This window comes from Neltuma alba, unplaced genomic scaffold (assembly GCF_004799145.2).
Source record: "Neltuma alba isolate B1F8T4 unplaced genomic scaffold, ASM479914v2 tig00012756_pilon, whole genome shotgun sequence".
Taxonomy (NCBI): Eukaryota; Viridiplantae; Streptophyta; class Magnoliopsida; order Fabales; family Fabaceae; genus Neltuma; species Neltuma alba.
Window position 1 is genome coordinate 1 of NW_021637169.1, and position 16935 is coordinate 16935.

The 16935-nt window shown below is 30.5% G+C and overlaps 1 protein-coding gene and 1 long non-coding RNA gene across 2 annotated transcripts; one reads left to right on the top strand and one right to left on the bottom strand.

The window, feature by feature from the left end:
- Positions 1-3441: 3441 nt before the first annotated feature.
- Positions 3442-4325, top strand: LOC114730669 (E3 ubiquitin-protein ligase RHA2A-like). Its single transcript, XM_028917778.1, has one exon. The coding sequence runs from the start codon at positions 3504-3506 to the stop codon at positions 3996-3998; it is 495 nt and encodes a 164-aa protein (XP_028773611.1). The 5' UTR covers positions 3442-3503; the 3' UTR covers positions 3999-4325.
- A 4233-nt stretch (positions 4326-8558) lies between these two features.
- LOC114730667 (uncharacterized) lies at positions 8559-11174 on the bottom strand. The gene is made up of 2 exons (XR_003738849.1): positions 11060-11174; positions 8559-8858 (listed from the first exon to the last, which is right to left on the bottom strand). It is a non-coding gene; the product is annotated as an uncharacterized LOC114730667 (long non-coding RNA).
- Between the last annotated feature and the right edge of the window lie 5761 nt (positions 11175-16935).

The window sequence follows — 16935 nt, forward strand, 5'->3', positions numbered from 1 at the left end:
AATAATAAATTTAATTATATCATTCTTAATGATATACCAAACAAGTTAATTGAAATCATTATTACATGACAACACATTTCCAATCATTACGTTCTATTACATTCCTATTGATTCTATGAACCAAACGAGCTTCAAATGTTTAAAGGTACACTCAACAAGATTTGATCTAATAAGTAAGAAGTCATATTATGACTCACAAAGTTGTGGGTTAGAATCCTGATAAGACCACCTTATTAGTGAATGATCAATAAGTATATCTATAAGTGTTTTTTAAACCTCAATGCTTGCCCTGATTTTAATGAGTTTCTAAAACTTAACTTATTTAAACTTTTTTACACCAAAAAAATATTTAAATGTATTTTAGTGTAATTGATACTAGTCAGCTAATGTGTGACTTCTTTTTAGCTGTGTAATATATCTTCACTAATGTGAAATGAAAGACATTACATATAATTAAAGACACGTTGTACAAAGGTTAAAAACAGTTGAATTCGCTGGAAATTAGTTGCACTTCTCAGGGATCTACGCCTTTAAATATTTTGGGATAAAGTCTGCAAAGAGAAATTTTAAGCAATTTTTCCTATAAAATATGAGTACAAAAATTATTGAAAAAAATCATAATACTAGTACATATAAATTGCAATATAGTATTGTTTTATTATAGATTTTATGTAATTACATAGGCCGACTCTAATTTTGCATATTCTCGTACACCAAAGCACAACCATTTGAGAGAATGATAATTCAGGATCTGATTGGATAGTCAATGTTAAAACAAATTTTATTGAAGACTTGGGTGGACAAAAATGTTCTTGATGAAATCCTCATTGACAACTTCCATTAACGATAAAAAAAAAAAATCCTACCAATAAATATTTTATGATAGCCGGCTGGTCGCCGATAATAGAAACCTAAGAGGGGCATTTCTGTTTACCCAACTTTTTAAGAAAATTTATTTAAAGATTTTGGTCTTTTGTTCACTTAGTCACTGATAACAAAAAAGCTATGTGCACACAGTTAAAAAAGAGCTGCACCAATTGAAGATAAATTGCAATTATTCAAAGACATGTGTCCTTAAATAAATTTGAGTAATAAATTAAAATTTCCCAGCAAGTTTTCTTGAAAATATTTGATGTTGGGAGTTTTTTTAATGATCATATACTTGTATTGTAAGATATGCACGTATATATGATAAAAATCGATAATTATGTTCATAAAAAATTTATCTGCGAAAAATTTATTGGCAACAATACACATTTAGCCTTTTAACTTTATATAAACTTTCAATTTATACATTAATTTTATAAAGAATTTTTTTAGTTATTATCAAATCTTAACATTTTTATGATGATTCTTTATATTAGTTATTGCATTTTAAGAAATTAAACATAATTTGCTAGCATGTGTAGATGTTTTGTCACCATTTAAAATATTAATATTGATATTTTTATGCCAATAAAACTAACAATGTTTATGTCGGTGTTGGAGAAGTAAAAGTATACTTCATGAAATGAAGAGATATAAAATGGTGAAATAAAAGGACTAAAAGTGTGATTTTGTCTAAATTAAAAGTTTCAGTAATACTATTAAAAAAAAAGAAACTACGAACCAAGGGCCCCAAAAAATTTGAGAGTCCAAAGTTTAATTAATTTTTTTTACCTAAATTAAAAATTAGCTTAGCATATCTTCTGTTCTTCTTTTCCGCTTTTTGAATCTTTTCCACCTTTTGAAACTGAAACACAGTTTCATGAACAGTGTTGAGAGAATTATTATAAGTTCTAAAAAAAAAAGATTTAATTATGATGTCTTAATAACAATGAGCGGTTTAAACATATTACTCTCCAATTCTAAATATAAAATTTTTATACTAATATATAATAACGGTCTTATATTTAGAATAGAAGGAAGTAGTATCTTTTTGTACTAAAAACTTATGAATTTTTGGATAATTAAATCACGTGCTTGGGACCTAAAGTAACTGCCCTGATGATTTTCTTTTGTTTCCCGGGGCCCAATAAACTTTTTGAGTCTAAAGTTTAATTTGTATATTTAAAATTAATAACTTAAATAAATTAAAACCTCGGAGTTCTGATAATTAACCAATCACAACTCAACGCAAGCTCGCATAGAATTCAAATGCCTCAGCCTTAGGTCACCCTCCTGCACTTTGCCCTTTCGGAAGTTGGAGTTCCATCTGGTCTTCTCTTTTGTTTATTCTTTTAAAATAGGCAGTGCTTGGATAAGATTTACAAAATTTAAATTATATATATTGTATAAATATATATATTTTGAATTGAATTTTAATATTTATTTTTAAAATTTTTTTTTTACTATAAACCCGAAATTGTTTAACAGATTGCAAGTGAAATTTTTTTATTGAAAAATGCCTTTATTTATAAAGTGATCTAATAGATTTTAGGATAAAGTATGATTGACACTCCATTTTTTAGATACATTCAATACTCTAATCTTATTCATAGTACATCAAGTATCCTGATTTTTTTTTATGTGTATTAAATATTCTAATCTTATTTATAATGCATCTAGCATCCTAAATAATATTAGGGTACTAGATGCACACAAAAAAAAATCATGATGCTAAAGAAAACATTAGGATAGTAGATACACCATAAATAAGATTAGAGTACACTTAGAAAATAAAATTAGAGTGTTGAATATTCCTTTAGTCTAAATAATTACTCTATGCATTGTCAATATCAAATGAACAAAAAAAAAATTCCACTAAATACTCATCAATATGTCAGAGTGTAATGTTTTTGGGTTAATATTATTTTTAGTTCTTACAATTTGACCTCATTTTAGTTTTGGTTTTTGAAATTTAAAACTAATGATTTTGGTCCTTAAAAGGAGCCAAAAGCATTGTTTGAGGGACTAAAAATCTTTAGATCGATCAAAATAAGATCAAATTTTAAGGAGCACAAACAAAATCACTAGTTTCAAATTGAGGGGATCAAAATTAAAATAAAATCGAATTTCAGGATTAAAAAAGTACCAACCTTCTTAAAAAAAGCCCCAATTAATTTTAAACTTGTACCAAATTTTTTGTCATAATTATTTTTTCTTGATCAGTTTTTTGGTCATAATTTACACACCCATTATACTATAGTGTTTACAAAGTCATCGTTCTCATGAATGAACTATTTTTAGTAGCAAAATCCAAACACAGTTGTGAACATGAATAGAGTTTTTTTTTTTTTTTTTGGTTTTTGACCAGCAACATGAATTGAGTGCTTACGAACTAGAACGGAAGTGAATTAAATAAAGTTTGAGGAATCCACATAGAAGAAGCATATGCTAAATTCTGGTGAGCTTACCTCACACCCCCCCCCCCCAACTATTTATTTCATCCACAGCCACGTAATTATTCAACTTCCTCTCTCTCTCCCCCCCCCCCCCCCCCCCCTTTCCAGCCCTTTTTAATAGCCCCTTTTCCCCGATTCTTTCTTCTCTCGCCATATACTCGCAATCTCAAACCCACCAAGATGGGATTACAGAACCACCTCCATGACGTCTCTTCCGATTCCATTCCCCTCCTTCTCCTCCTCCACGTCGCCGCCGGCTTCAATTACCTCCGCTCCTTCCTTCTCGGTTTCCTTCACTCTCTCGGCCTCTCCAGATTCCACCCCCACACACCCGCCATCGTTGACGATGCCCTCCTCGCCGCAGTCGGATCCGGATTCGCCCGCCTCGCGATACTTTCGGACCAGCTCCATGCCAACTATGATCTCACCGACGACGACAGCACGATTGCCGCCCCCTCCATGTGTGTGGTGTGCCGGAGCAAGTATAGGGAGGGTGACCAGGTAAGGAGGCTTCCCTGCCACCACGTCTTCCATAGACGATGCTTTGATGCTTGGCTTCATCAGCTCAAGTTTAATTGTCCTCTCTGTCGTTCGGCTCTCGTCTCCGACGAGCGCGTGGCCCTCGCAGAGCGCCGCGTTGGGAGCGAGGCCTTAGCATGGTTCTCTCTGCAGTGAGACGACGTCGTTTTGCTCCTCGGTTGCTGATAAACCCGGCTTCGAGCCATCGACGGTCCCAATTTCCCCCCGTTTTTCTTTTGGGATCTTACAGCGTGGATGGCAATTTTGATTTTTTTTATTATAATTAATTTAATAGACTATCTTTAAACTCTTTTTTTATAGGGGATGAAAAAGTTGTTTTTCAAAGGGGCTTTGTGCTTGAGCTTGCTTTTTGAGATGTAAATAATTATCGAATTTAGACTCTCTTTTTTTGTGAATGAAAACATTAAGAGATTAGATATTGTAATACGAAATAATAATGCAATTTCCAGAATTGTTATGGAATAAATTTAAAGTAAATTGAAGTTGATTAGCCAGCAGTCTCTTGTACGCAATATAGTTTTGAAAATAAAGTATACATAAGAAATTATGCTTTGTCAAATGACAAAAAAATTCCAAAAGTTACAAATTATATTTTTTTCATATTTATTATTTTTTTATGGATTTGATGTATATTAGATATGATCGGAGGAAAAAGTGACGGAGGGTGTATTATAGAATTAGCAAGGGCTCATTTTCTGTGAGCTGTAGCCTCTAGGAGGGTAGTTGCGTGGAGAGGACTTTTTCCGAAGACGTGTGATTGCAAGTGATGAGATGACGAGCCCTTTATTTGATTGAAGCGATGTCCACCACAATTTGGGAGCACTAGTTAATGCACTCACTTATTATTATTTTTTTAATGCACTGTCATACACTAAAAAGTAAGTTTTTTTTATATAGAATTTAAATCATAATTAATTATATGGTAAGAAATTAGTTCTTTTCTTTAGATTTAACTTATTGATATTATTTTCATTTACTCCTCTAATCCTATTTATAGGATAAAAAAAAATTTTTGATTAAATTTTTAGCATAAATATATTATTTCGTCCTTCATTTATTATAACATAGATTAACTATTTTTTTAAAAAAATATTAAATAGGAGTAAAGTTGAAAAATTATTATATTTTAATAGAGATTTAATGCATTTCAAAGTTTTTCTTACTCAGTGTGAAATATGCTGTAAGTGCCTTATAAATAAAATTATAGAGTATTTTATAAGTAACTATATAGGATAGTTTTTCCCTCATGTGAAAATTTTTTTTAGAAAATATTAGATTATTAAATAAAAGTATACTTTAATGTTTTTTTTTTTTTAAGCTCTCCAATCTTAACGTTGTTACCAAAGAAGTGCTGATACTGAAATAGTAAATGTTAACAAAATATTTTTAAATATTGATATATTAAGTTTAATTTTAAAAAATAATACTCTTCCGGTCCTATATAAATTGTATTACAAAATAGGTCTTATATTTAGAATTGGAGGAGTAATAATTGATGCACAACAAATGATCATTTTAAGAGTAATAATGTTAGGGTCAAAAAGAGGGAAAGATGTTGTATAAAAGTCTGGGACAAGATTAAAATCTTATACAAAATTACATAATCAAAAGTACACTTTTGCCTGTATATTATTAATTCAGTCAAATTTAAGCAAAATCAAATATATTGAAAAAGTATTGTTATACTAACATGATACTCCTCCGGTCCTTATTATAAGACTCCATTTGATTTTTTATTTGGTCCTAATTATAAGACCCCAATCCATTTTGTCTCTTATATTTATATATTTTTTTCCAAGATAATCCTTCTAATAATGATAGTTTTAGCCAATATACTTAATTAGCAAGGATATTTTAGGAATGACAACACTTATTTATTATAAATAACTAACTTAACTTACTTCCTTAATCTCCTCAAATAAGTCAATTGGGTCTTATAATTAGAACCGGAGGAGTATTTTCACAAGATGTAAACGTTAGACCTTATTTACAAGGAATCAACTTGATTCCACTCGACTAATAATTAGGAGTATGAAAAATGAGTCCCAGTATTCGTAATTTAAACTTCTTTTATAATTAATACTAGCATCATATGGTAGATAACTTCTTTTAGAAAGCACTCTGTTAATAAATTTTATAAGAGATTTTAAACATTACTCCCTTCATTCCTTTTTATAAAAGGCACTTGTGAAATATAACAAGTTCTTTTTTATAAGAAATATTTAGAAGTTGTCTCAAAATTTTATTTGTTAATTTTTCATTTTATCCCCATTTAATTTCGTATGTCTCATATCATTGCATTTAATTCCCACATACTCTCTATTCAACATAAATGAGAGTATTTTTGCAAAAATGTTATATATATATATTTATATTTTTTACAAATTTATTATCTTCAACTAATTTAAACCAATATTTCAAATTTTCTCGGTAATTATCATCTAATTTTTGAAAAATCAGAATAGATTTCGATCAATTAAATTAAAATTTCTCATTTACAAGTTACAACAATTGAATTTAAATAGGGATAATTATGAAGGAACATGGGTCCCGCACGAATGGAATATTGGAATTATACATCTTCTTGCTTGCCGTCTGAGGCATGGGCTGCTGGGAATGGGAAAATGAAAGTTCCTCCACAGCATCCTAATTGTTATTTGATGTCTCTTTTTAACCAAATCATCATCATCACCATCCATGCTTACCTCACGCTGCTTCTTGCTTTCACGTTTCTCCAACATTTAATTGTTATTGGATTGAATTTGATTTTTTTTAAAAAGTATATGTATGATTTATACGATTAAAATTTGATCTAGTTAGTTTGAAATTATAGTGAAGGACCAATGAAAAAAAATCATTGAAGAAAAACCAAGTCCTATTTAAACACAACCATCTATACTTTATCTATCTATCGGTTTGAATTGAATACATCATAAACCACGAAACCTAACATAATTGGTACTTGGTTAGGTTTCTTAAGCACTTATTTAGAAGTTCGATTCCTGACAGTGTGTATAGAAAGAATCTTGTGACCGGCACTAAAGTTCTTTAAGAAAATCTACAACATGAGGAGATAAGTTATGTCTACCTATGGTGGATACTCTAAACTCAACTAAAAACTAAAAAGGATTGAATACATATTGGCTCAAGACAGGATTTCTTCATATTTTTTATGAAAAATAATATAGATAGATTCATAGAAAATACAATTAAGTTGGTTGTCACAGCTCTATTGACTTGTAACAGCCTCTTATTTTACATTGGCCTTACATTAAAATATGCTTCTCCGGTCCTAAATATAAGACTCATTTTATAGTATAAATTACATTACATAATGTGTTTTATACTTAAAACCGGAGGAGTATTATCTTCCATTCTATATGTATATATGTACTAAATTAATTAATTTACAGCCATTTACTATAGCCCAAACCATTTCTTCAAATTGATTTTGTGGAGGGATCTTATGGCAATGACGTGTAAATCAAAATACACTTTGGCTCTTGGCTGGAGATTTTAATGCCAACGTGGAAGGAAAATGAAAGGAAAGGTGGAGCAAGAGGAAATGTTGCAGGCTGCCACTTGTTCAAAGACTTGCATTCATACTCTCAGCAACAAGTTAATGGACTTGGCCTTTTTGGCCCATAACAATAGTTGAAGCCACAAACCATTCAAGGTTCTTGCTTCATTGACCCCTCGTCCCGATTTTACAAGTCTTGTTGAAAGAAGCTGGGCCCAAGGGGGGAACTTTCCTGAGAAGATTAACTATTTGTCTTTGAGGCCCAGAAGTGAAACGAAGATGTGTTACCAACAGGATTAAATTTAATAGAAGGGATTAATCCTTCCCAATGTGACAAATCAAAGTTTAAATTTTTAGTAAGAGAGGTGTTCATATTTAGTACCAAACAGTATTTTTAATTGGATTACCTTTAATAAGAGGATGCTTATGCGTAGCAAAAAAAAAAAAAAACAAAGAAAGAAACGAATATGTGTTTGGGCATATTGGTAAAAAAGAAAGGCCAACTTATAAAGGAGTTTAATGGTGGTTATTTGGATCCCTATTTCAACCCAACCTTGATTTCTTTAATTGAAGTGAATCAACCTCAAAATTGTTATCATATGCCCAAGAAGTCATGCTCTCTATGAGGAAAAAAAAGAAAAAGGTAAAAAGGGCCATTAAAGTAGACTTGGCAAAAGCATTTGACAAGTTAAGATGGGAATTCATTGCGAAAATACGAGGAAGATTAGTCGATATTATCATGAAATGCACTACCAGTTCAATTATGCAGGTTCTCTGCCATGGAAAACCTACAGAATGCCTTCAAGCCTCCAAGAGGAATGGGCAAAGCGATCCCTTGTTGCGTATAGAGAATTAGAGATACTCTCTGAGGCATCAAAGAGGAGGTCGCTAAAGGGAATTGGGGACAATGAAAATAGGGAAAGCTGCTTTTTCTCTGTCTCATTTTTTTTTTTTGGCTGCAACAGCACCAACGCTAATAAAGCTCATTAAGAAAACTTGAATTTTCGTCTTGCTTGTATGGGCGTGGTGTTAAGACTAGAATTTTCTTCTCCCATGATGTCTCCAATCAAGAGGCGTCCTCCATTTGTGATGTGTAACGCCAATCCTACTAACTATATACTAAGCACAAGAGTTTTACTGCCCTTAGTTGTAGGGCTCTCAATTCAACGATCACCTCAACATTCAAGGGTTCTGCCTCTTTTTTATTCATGCCAATTAAGTATAGAAATAAATTTAAATATCGTAATTCATGCATAATATTAAGATCTAAATTTAAAATAAAATAGATCTTATGCAGCGAAGCAAATTAAACAAGCTCCTATATATAACCCATCAATTCTGCGAACACCTATCAATATCCTATGGCCATGATGAATAGTAAAGTATAACTCAGCATGTGCTTAGAGAGCACAAGAGCCAATGTCTCACTCCTTTGCCGTCCGATGCCTTCCCTTTCTCCCTATGAAATCCTTCACCTGGAAAAGTTGTTAAAGAATCAATTATAAGAACACCTATTAATATCCTATGAACATAATTAGCAATAAAATATAATTCAGCATGTGCATAGAGAGCACAAGAGCTAATGTCTCACTCCTCCGTCCTCCGATGCCTTCACTTTCTCCCCATGAAATCTTTTACTTGGAAAAATTGTTAAAAATTTAAGTGAGCACTAATGTCTCTATAGCTCAAAATTCTACAATATACATACAAATTAACAAACACAAGCAATTATAAAATAAGCATCCATACAATTATGTCATAAAATGGGCTGGATAAATATTTTAAGTGTGGGAAACAATAATGGGAGAAGAGGATAGTCGAAAATTGTTCTGCATAGAATCTTTCAACCTCTAGAGGCTCCTCAATGAAGCTCTTTCTCTTGTTTATTAGTATTGCTAGTTTGATACTTAATAGGCTTGCATATTACTCCTCTGGTCCTTAATATTGGACCTCTTTGGTCATTAACATAGGGCCTAACTGAGGAGTTGATATTAGTCTTATATATAAGACTTATTTTATATGTTTATCAATTTTTTTTCAAATTAACCCTATTGATATTCCTCTAACAATGATCAAGTAGAAGAGGAAGGGAAGGAACTGAGAAAGATGCTTAGGGTGTCTTGGAAAAAATATATCATATTAATTAATTTAACTAACATCCTTAATCTATTCAAATTACTTAATTAGATATTATATTAGAGACTGAAAGAGTACTTTGTTTTGCAGCCTGTTATTTTGTATTTTTCAATTTTTTTATAACTAGTTTTTTTTATTATACTTGTATGAACTCTCAATTTTTTTCACTTTGGATCTTCATTAACTTAGGCATTGGATTGCTTATACTAAGAACTCCATTTAATTTTTTTTGCACCAAAACTCCATTTAGGTTAATTGCAACTTGAATGAGAGAAAAGGTTTCAATGATATTCCTAATATTTTACAATTACTATTATGACAACTTGTTATTATAATAAAATAAAAAAAAATAAAAAATTTTTTTGGCCTGATAAATATGACATACTGAAAGGCCGAAGTTGTAATATATAAAGGCCAAAAAAAAGAAGTAATACATAAAATTTTCATGCGTGATGTTTAAATTTTCTCTGTATATTAAAAATGATTAAAGTATTTTTTATTCCGAAAATATTTATGGAGGATTGATGAACATCATAAAAATGGTCTTGTATTGGGAACTGGAGGTGTACTTTGTTTTGTTGCTTATTATTATGTATTTTTCTTTTTTTTGATAACTAGTTTTTTTTTAAATTATACTTGCATGAACTCTCAATTTTTTTCACTTTGGATCTTCATTAACTTAGGCATTGGACTGCTTATACTAAGAACTTCATTTAATTTTTTTTGCACCAAAACTCCATTTAAGTTAATTGCAACTTGAATGAGAGAAAAGTTTGTAATGATATTCCTAATATTTTACAATTACTATTATGACAACCTGTTATTATAATAAAATAAAATTAAATATGACATATTGAAAGGCCAAAGTTGTAATAAATAAAATTTTCATACTTGATGTTTAAATTTTCTTTGTATATTAAAAATGATTAAATTTTTTCTTATTCCAAAAATATTTATGAAGGATTGATGAACATCATAAAAATGGTTTAGTCCAATGTACTCTAATTTCAAAATTGGAGCTACTTATATATACACTCACATATACTTAATATAAAAGCTAAATAACTAATTTACAAATACTAAAAAAATTAATTAAATTAATTATTTGTAAAAAATGTATACTGGTTTTTCTAAAACACTCTTTTTAATCATTTGCATTAGAAGTTGGAGCTACTCCTTGATAAAAATCTTCTTGGCATGTGTAATCAACATAAACTAGTTTGGAAAAAAAATTATAAATTTGAGAAATAAAATGAATTGATATTTTATATTTAGAACAAATAAAACCCCTTACCTAGCTCATATATTTATGACAGGAGGAATTACAAATTTGGGAGATAAGATAAATTGAATTCTTACTTTCAAAACAAAAACTAACTTTTTAACTACCATATTTAGGAAAGAATATAAAAATTTTATTCTTAAATGTAATAGATGTGTAAAGATAATGGTGATGGTCATGTGATTGTGAGTGATTAATGTCAAAAGGCAATACAATTAATAATATTTGCTGTGAGTGCAAATGTTGAAGAAAAGACACCTTATTAGCTTTGTGCTTTTGCTGGTCCACCATTTTACTAACCAACTTGGTCAACTTTTCTTCTGTTTGGTGCACTCCCATCACCTGCTTAATCTGTACAATCTCCATCCATTCCCACTAGTACAAGGTGTATATGATTGAATCCTTTGTAATGCATGAAATCATTACAAATCTAAATTAGCCAAGAGTACCAAAAATTTCATTCATTCTTAATTATAAGATTTAGTTTTGAAATTGAAGAATACCAAGAAAGCAGTACTTGAGTTAATTGGTTGATTTTTTTTTTCTTCTTTCCAATTTTACCTTTAATTAATTAAATGCAATGATTTACACACTTTCAAATGCTATTTTACTATGGTTTAATTATTTATTGAGGGTATATGTGGAAACATATATATCGTTTTTGGGTGAAAATTAGGGGCAAAAGCCCACTCATGGAAGCATATTCTAACACTTTCAAGGATTGCAAAGGGTCTTGTAAAAATAATATTATAGCCTATAGTCTATGACATATATAAAAAAAAATTTTAAGTAAAGAATTGTGAGTTTAATTCCGCGTACACCTCAAATTGTTAGTACTTACTCTTTATATGAAAAAGAAGAAACGTGCATGACGTAGAAGCTATCCAAGACTTTTTAACTGGAAAACAAAAAAGAACGAGAAGAAGAAGAAGAAAGACATTGTGCTCTCTGTCTTTATATATAAGAAAAAAGTGACCACTTATTAAGAAGAGCTGTTAAAAGTAATTATTTCTTTTAATCGTGTAATAAATTAATTTTAGAAATAAAAATGATTTATCAAAAGACCATCATTTAAACTTTTTTTTAAAGCATTTAAGGTTGTAATATGTCATATTTTATATTACTAAGACCAAGATGGTCGGATTATATGATTAAAAATAGTATATCTTATAAAATTAAAAATTTAAAGTAAATGCTTATGTAGATATAAAATTATATATTTTTTTTAATATTTCTGCATAATTAATTACAATAATATGAGGCAGAATCCTAAGAGATAAAAATGTAAGAATTAAGCAAGAGATATTTTTTCTTTTCAAAAGGAGTAACATAAGTCTCGTCTCTGTAAATCCTTATTTTGCAAAAAAAAAAAAAATTTCATAAACATTTATCAAAAGAAAGCATAGGTATCTTCCTATTAGAGGTAATTATATTTTTGGCACTGTCTGGCACTACACGTGGGTATCTTTCTCAGTAAAGATACGAATTTTGATTCGTCACGTTATGAGGAACTAACACCTTCTACTGAACCCAATCCCGATTGGTAAGTTCTAATCTTTGCATGCAAGTCTTACATACATATGACACACCCACTACATTTTTTTATCACATAAAATTTTAAAAAATAAATTATATACATAAAAACATATAGATTATTGCACAAGATCATAGCACTGCTTCAAAAAGTCCAAACTATATACATACATAGTCATACTAATCTCTTCCTCCTTTTTCTTGGTCATAATGGGCCTCGTCCCTTTGATTAAACAACTCAACAAAATCATAAAAGATGAAACGTTGGATCAGATCAATCACGCAAACCTTTTTTGTTTTAATTATAAATCCTTTTATTTATTTATTTGTTTACTTATTCAAGTTGACATGCATTCCCAACTTCATACCAACTAGAATGGTTACAAAGTGTTATTAATGAGATTTTTATTTGGACTACACATACAGATCCTTCAGTTTTTTTCATTTATTATTTTTAACTCAGGCTTCTTAAAAAGAAAAAAAGAAAAAGAGGAGAGCTGTATTAGACTCTTGGAACCCTCCTGAATTTTTTGTAAAATAGATCAAAAGTATTAACTTCGTTTTTTTTTTATATATTTTTAAGAATCGAACTTTAAAGAAAACGGAATATTATTCCATGTTAGGTCTACATAATTGATAAATCATAGCTTAATAGAAAAAGGACGCAAAAGAGGTATCCAATCTGATTCATTTCTTATGATTCCATTCATTTGACCATACTCACATATATATACTAGAATATCCAATTATCCTTTAACTCGTCATGATTATCATTTGTGCAAGTTTAAGATAAAATTGACGTTGTGAAGTGGGTAAATATTAATAATCATAAAAAGTCCAAAAGTGAAAAACTTTAATTTGTTTCACCAAAGTCATACTCTGTGACCTTTAACATTTTCCCTTTCCTTCTCTCATTTTTTTCCCCTTTCTTTTATCGTTTGGTAAGCCATCATTGTCTCTCTGCTTTGCATCTATGTTCCATTGGAGGAAGAGAAATCAATTATCAAAAGCTGAAGACACAGAGACGGACAAAGAATGAAACAAACAAAGAAAGAAAGAAAAATTAAAGAAGGAAGAAGAAGAAGAAAAGATAAAAACGAAGTCGTTTTGGTTATATTAAATTCATTAATATAACAACGAAAAAGCAAATTAAAATACATATCATTGATGGGTGTAAGTGATGCATGCCAAGCAGCATCATTAATACTAACAACAAACTAATTATAAGTCCCTCCCTCTAATCTTTCTCTCTCTAGAAAGATCAAAACCCTTCGGAAACATGAAATATAGTCCCAAAAATCCAAACTTTGAACCAAACCCACCTCACAAATCCATAGCTATAACCTCGTATGCATCTCTTACATCCCATGCTTTGATCAGAAAATAAAAACAGAAGAGAAAGTGGAACCAGTGGCTAAACGGTAATAAAACACAAGAACCAGGGTTAAACAAGGAATTAAAAGAAAATTAAGAACCTAAGAGACTAAAGTTAAAGAGATAAAATTCGGACCGCTACCCTCAATTCCCCGCAATGCAATAATAACGATCTCCCAATTCTGCCCCTCTCTCTTTCTATCTCGGTGGAGGGCTAGAAACTCGGGAGAGCGTAATTGCAAAGCCTTTTTGTTGCTGTGCTTGTGTTGGCTTCTTTTGATATCACCGCCGCCGCCGTCTCCGGCGGGCATAACATCCTTCACCGTCACCTCCTCCGCCAGCACAGCCACCGGGACTGTGGAAGACACCGTTTTGGCTACGATTCATCTTCAAGAAGATGAAGATAGTTAGCTAAGGTAGGGAAAGAGAGTAGGAGGAGGAAGAAGAAGAGAAGAGTATGATGAGCACGCATATGGCCAAGGAAGGGGACATGGTGGGTCGTATATAAAGGCAAGGATTTTAGCTTTTCGTTCCTTAGTTTTATTTTTTTAATTAAGAAAAAAAAAGATGGTTAGATTGGTCATCTGATATAATATTATGGGTAGAGTAGTTTTCTAAAAGAAAAATAGATATTATTTTATTATAAAAATATGTTCATATTTTGCTATTTTTAAGAAAAATTTATGATCAATTTAAAACATTTTTTATTTTAATAAAATTATTGAACATGGTCCAAAAATTACAAGTAGTTGGTAAAAAAATTACAAGGTAAGTAGTTCATAAAAATTCTTTTAAATTTAATCAATAGACTAGTTCATTTTTTGTTAAAATATATTAATTTTATTGTGGATTTTTATTGAAGTTATATGTAGTTTCTTTTTTTTTCAAAAAACAGCCAAAAAAACTCTTAGTTAAATTGCGTAGAACTTTTATATCATGTATTTAAGTTCAATGAGATTATTTTTGAAACAAAAATTATATTACAATTTTTTTAAAAAAAATTATTGAAGAGAAACATTTTTCTCTTTTTAGACATGAGCTAATTCCAAATAAATTTTTCTGTGATTTAAAATTGATGTGACCTGAGTAAAAATGAAAAAGAGTTAAGTAATTTATTCATATATTTAAATAAAGAAAAGAAAGAGAGAGTATTTTGGTGTTATTTGTTGGAAAAAGAGAAAGAGAGGTGGGGGAAATAAGATTAAGAAGCAAGGAGGCGAGGAGGGCATGTTTGTGGGGAATGGTAAAAACTCCACTAACTCGGATTCCAAGGCTCTTGGAATTTTCATGGTCATACATTTTATATTTTTAATATTTATTAATATTAATATTTTGATTTGATGGGTTAGGAGAGAGAAAAATAGTGAGGGAGGGAGGGAAGGAAGGAAAACAAATGGGAGAAGGAATAGGGAAGGATCACTAAGCTCAATACAGAAAGAAAGAGCTTTTTATGGGCAACTTTTTGGATTCATTAGCCCTATTATTGAGAGAGAGACTCTTTTGTGTATTGTATATGCGTTTGCCCCTTAGTGGGCATTAGCCTTATTGGTTCCTGTGAACCCTGTGCCATATGGTCCAATCCCTCCATCCTTGACCCTACCCTCATATTCTTCATTCTTCCCTTTTCTTTTGCATCATTGAGTAATCAACACCATCTACTTCCCTCTCACCCAAATTGCCAAATTATATTGTCTATGTATTTACAATTGAAAGTTATGTATAACACGACAAGAAACTTCACATCACAAGATGTATATATTCAGGTTAAATGATTGACAAATTGAGTGGTGGCGTGTATATTTGGTTTTAAAGTTTGTAAAACGGATATTTGCTGAATTAACTTTGATTTGTGTTTATAATAAAAAGGAAAAATTAATCTTTTAGTCCCTATAGTTTTCACTCATTTGTAACTCAATCCCTATACTTTGACTTGGTGCAACTTAGTCCCTCTAGTTTTGACTCGGTTGTAACTCGGTTCTTGAAATTTGACTCATTGCAACTCTGTTCCTATAGTTTTAACCATTTTATAATTTAGTCCCTCCTTTTATTAGATATATAATTTTACTTTTAAAAAACACAAGGACTAAATTATAAAATAGACAAAACTATAGGGACCGAGTTACAGAGAGTCAAACTTTAAGAACTGAGTTACAACTGAATTAAAACTAGAGAGATTGAGTTGCACCAAGTCAAAGTATAGGGACTGAGTTACAAATGAGTGAAAACTATAGGGACTAAAAGATTAATTTTTCTAAATAAAAACTAGCCAAACAATAGTTTAGTGACATTTGTCTTTCTAAAAATTCTTTTGATGTATAAAAGTGGAATAATTCCAATGGAGGCTTCATGGCTTAACGTGTCAAATTAACCTGTTAGCATCATCTCAAAGTTCGATAAATAAGAAAGCCTTGAAAGAGAAACTTAACCCATGATGGAATTCTCTCGAATCTGAACAAGTGATAGCAAATTATGAGTGTAGATAGTTCTTTTATACATTGAGTTATATGCATGTAGATTGTTGCTCTAAATTTGATGTCATATGTAAATGAGTCCTCTGGAAAAATACGAACTACTCAGTTACATCAATGAGGATTTTACCTTATAATAAGAATGAAACCATCCACTTCCTTCTTGGGTAATTTGTTTAGGAGGAATTTTTATTTTTTATTATTGTAAGTTTGTAACATCATTTTCCACTGAAATGGCATTAATTACTTCACAAAATAATAGAAGGGCTTCCACCTTAATTGGCGGAAGCAATTCAACTGCTGAAAGTACAATTGTAATTACTAGAACACCCTTCCTAGCTAAAAGGCCATTACTTAACCCAATCTCAACCCCATTCGCCATCCCTCAATGCAAAGAGAGATGAATTGTATTGGAGTTGACTAAAGACTTAATCACCATTAATTAGTACTAATCCTTGATATCAATCCAACTAAGATATTAAAAATGTGCATGAGTTTGAACCTCATTGTGAAAACTCGAGTTATATGTAAATATCATAAGGCCTTACAGTAAGGCTATCCTCAAAATTTAAGTGTCAGGGTGCAATTTATCTTAGAATTTTGTTTTTGATTCAATGTCACATTGAAAATTTTAAAACATAACAATGTTGATCCCCCCTAATTAAAAAATTAACGTAGGCTATTAAAATATTGACATTAATATTAAATATTTTTAATGGTAAGAGGTAACATTGTTTTATTTTAACACTTCCACAGCAT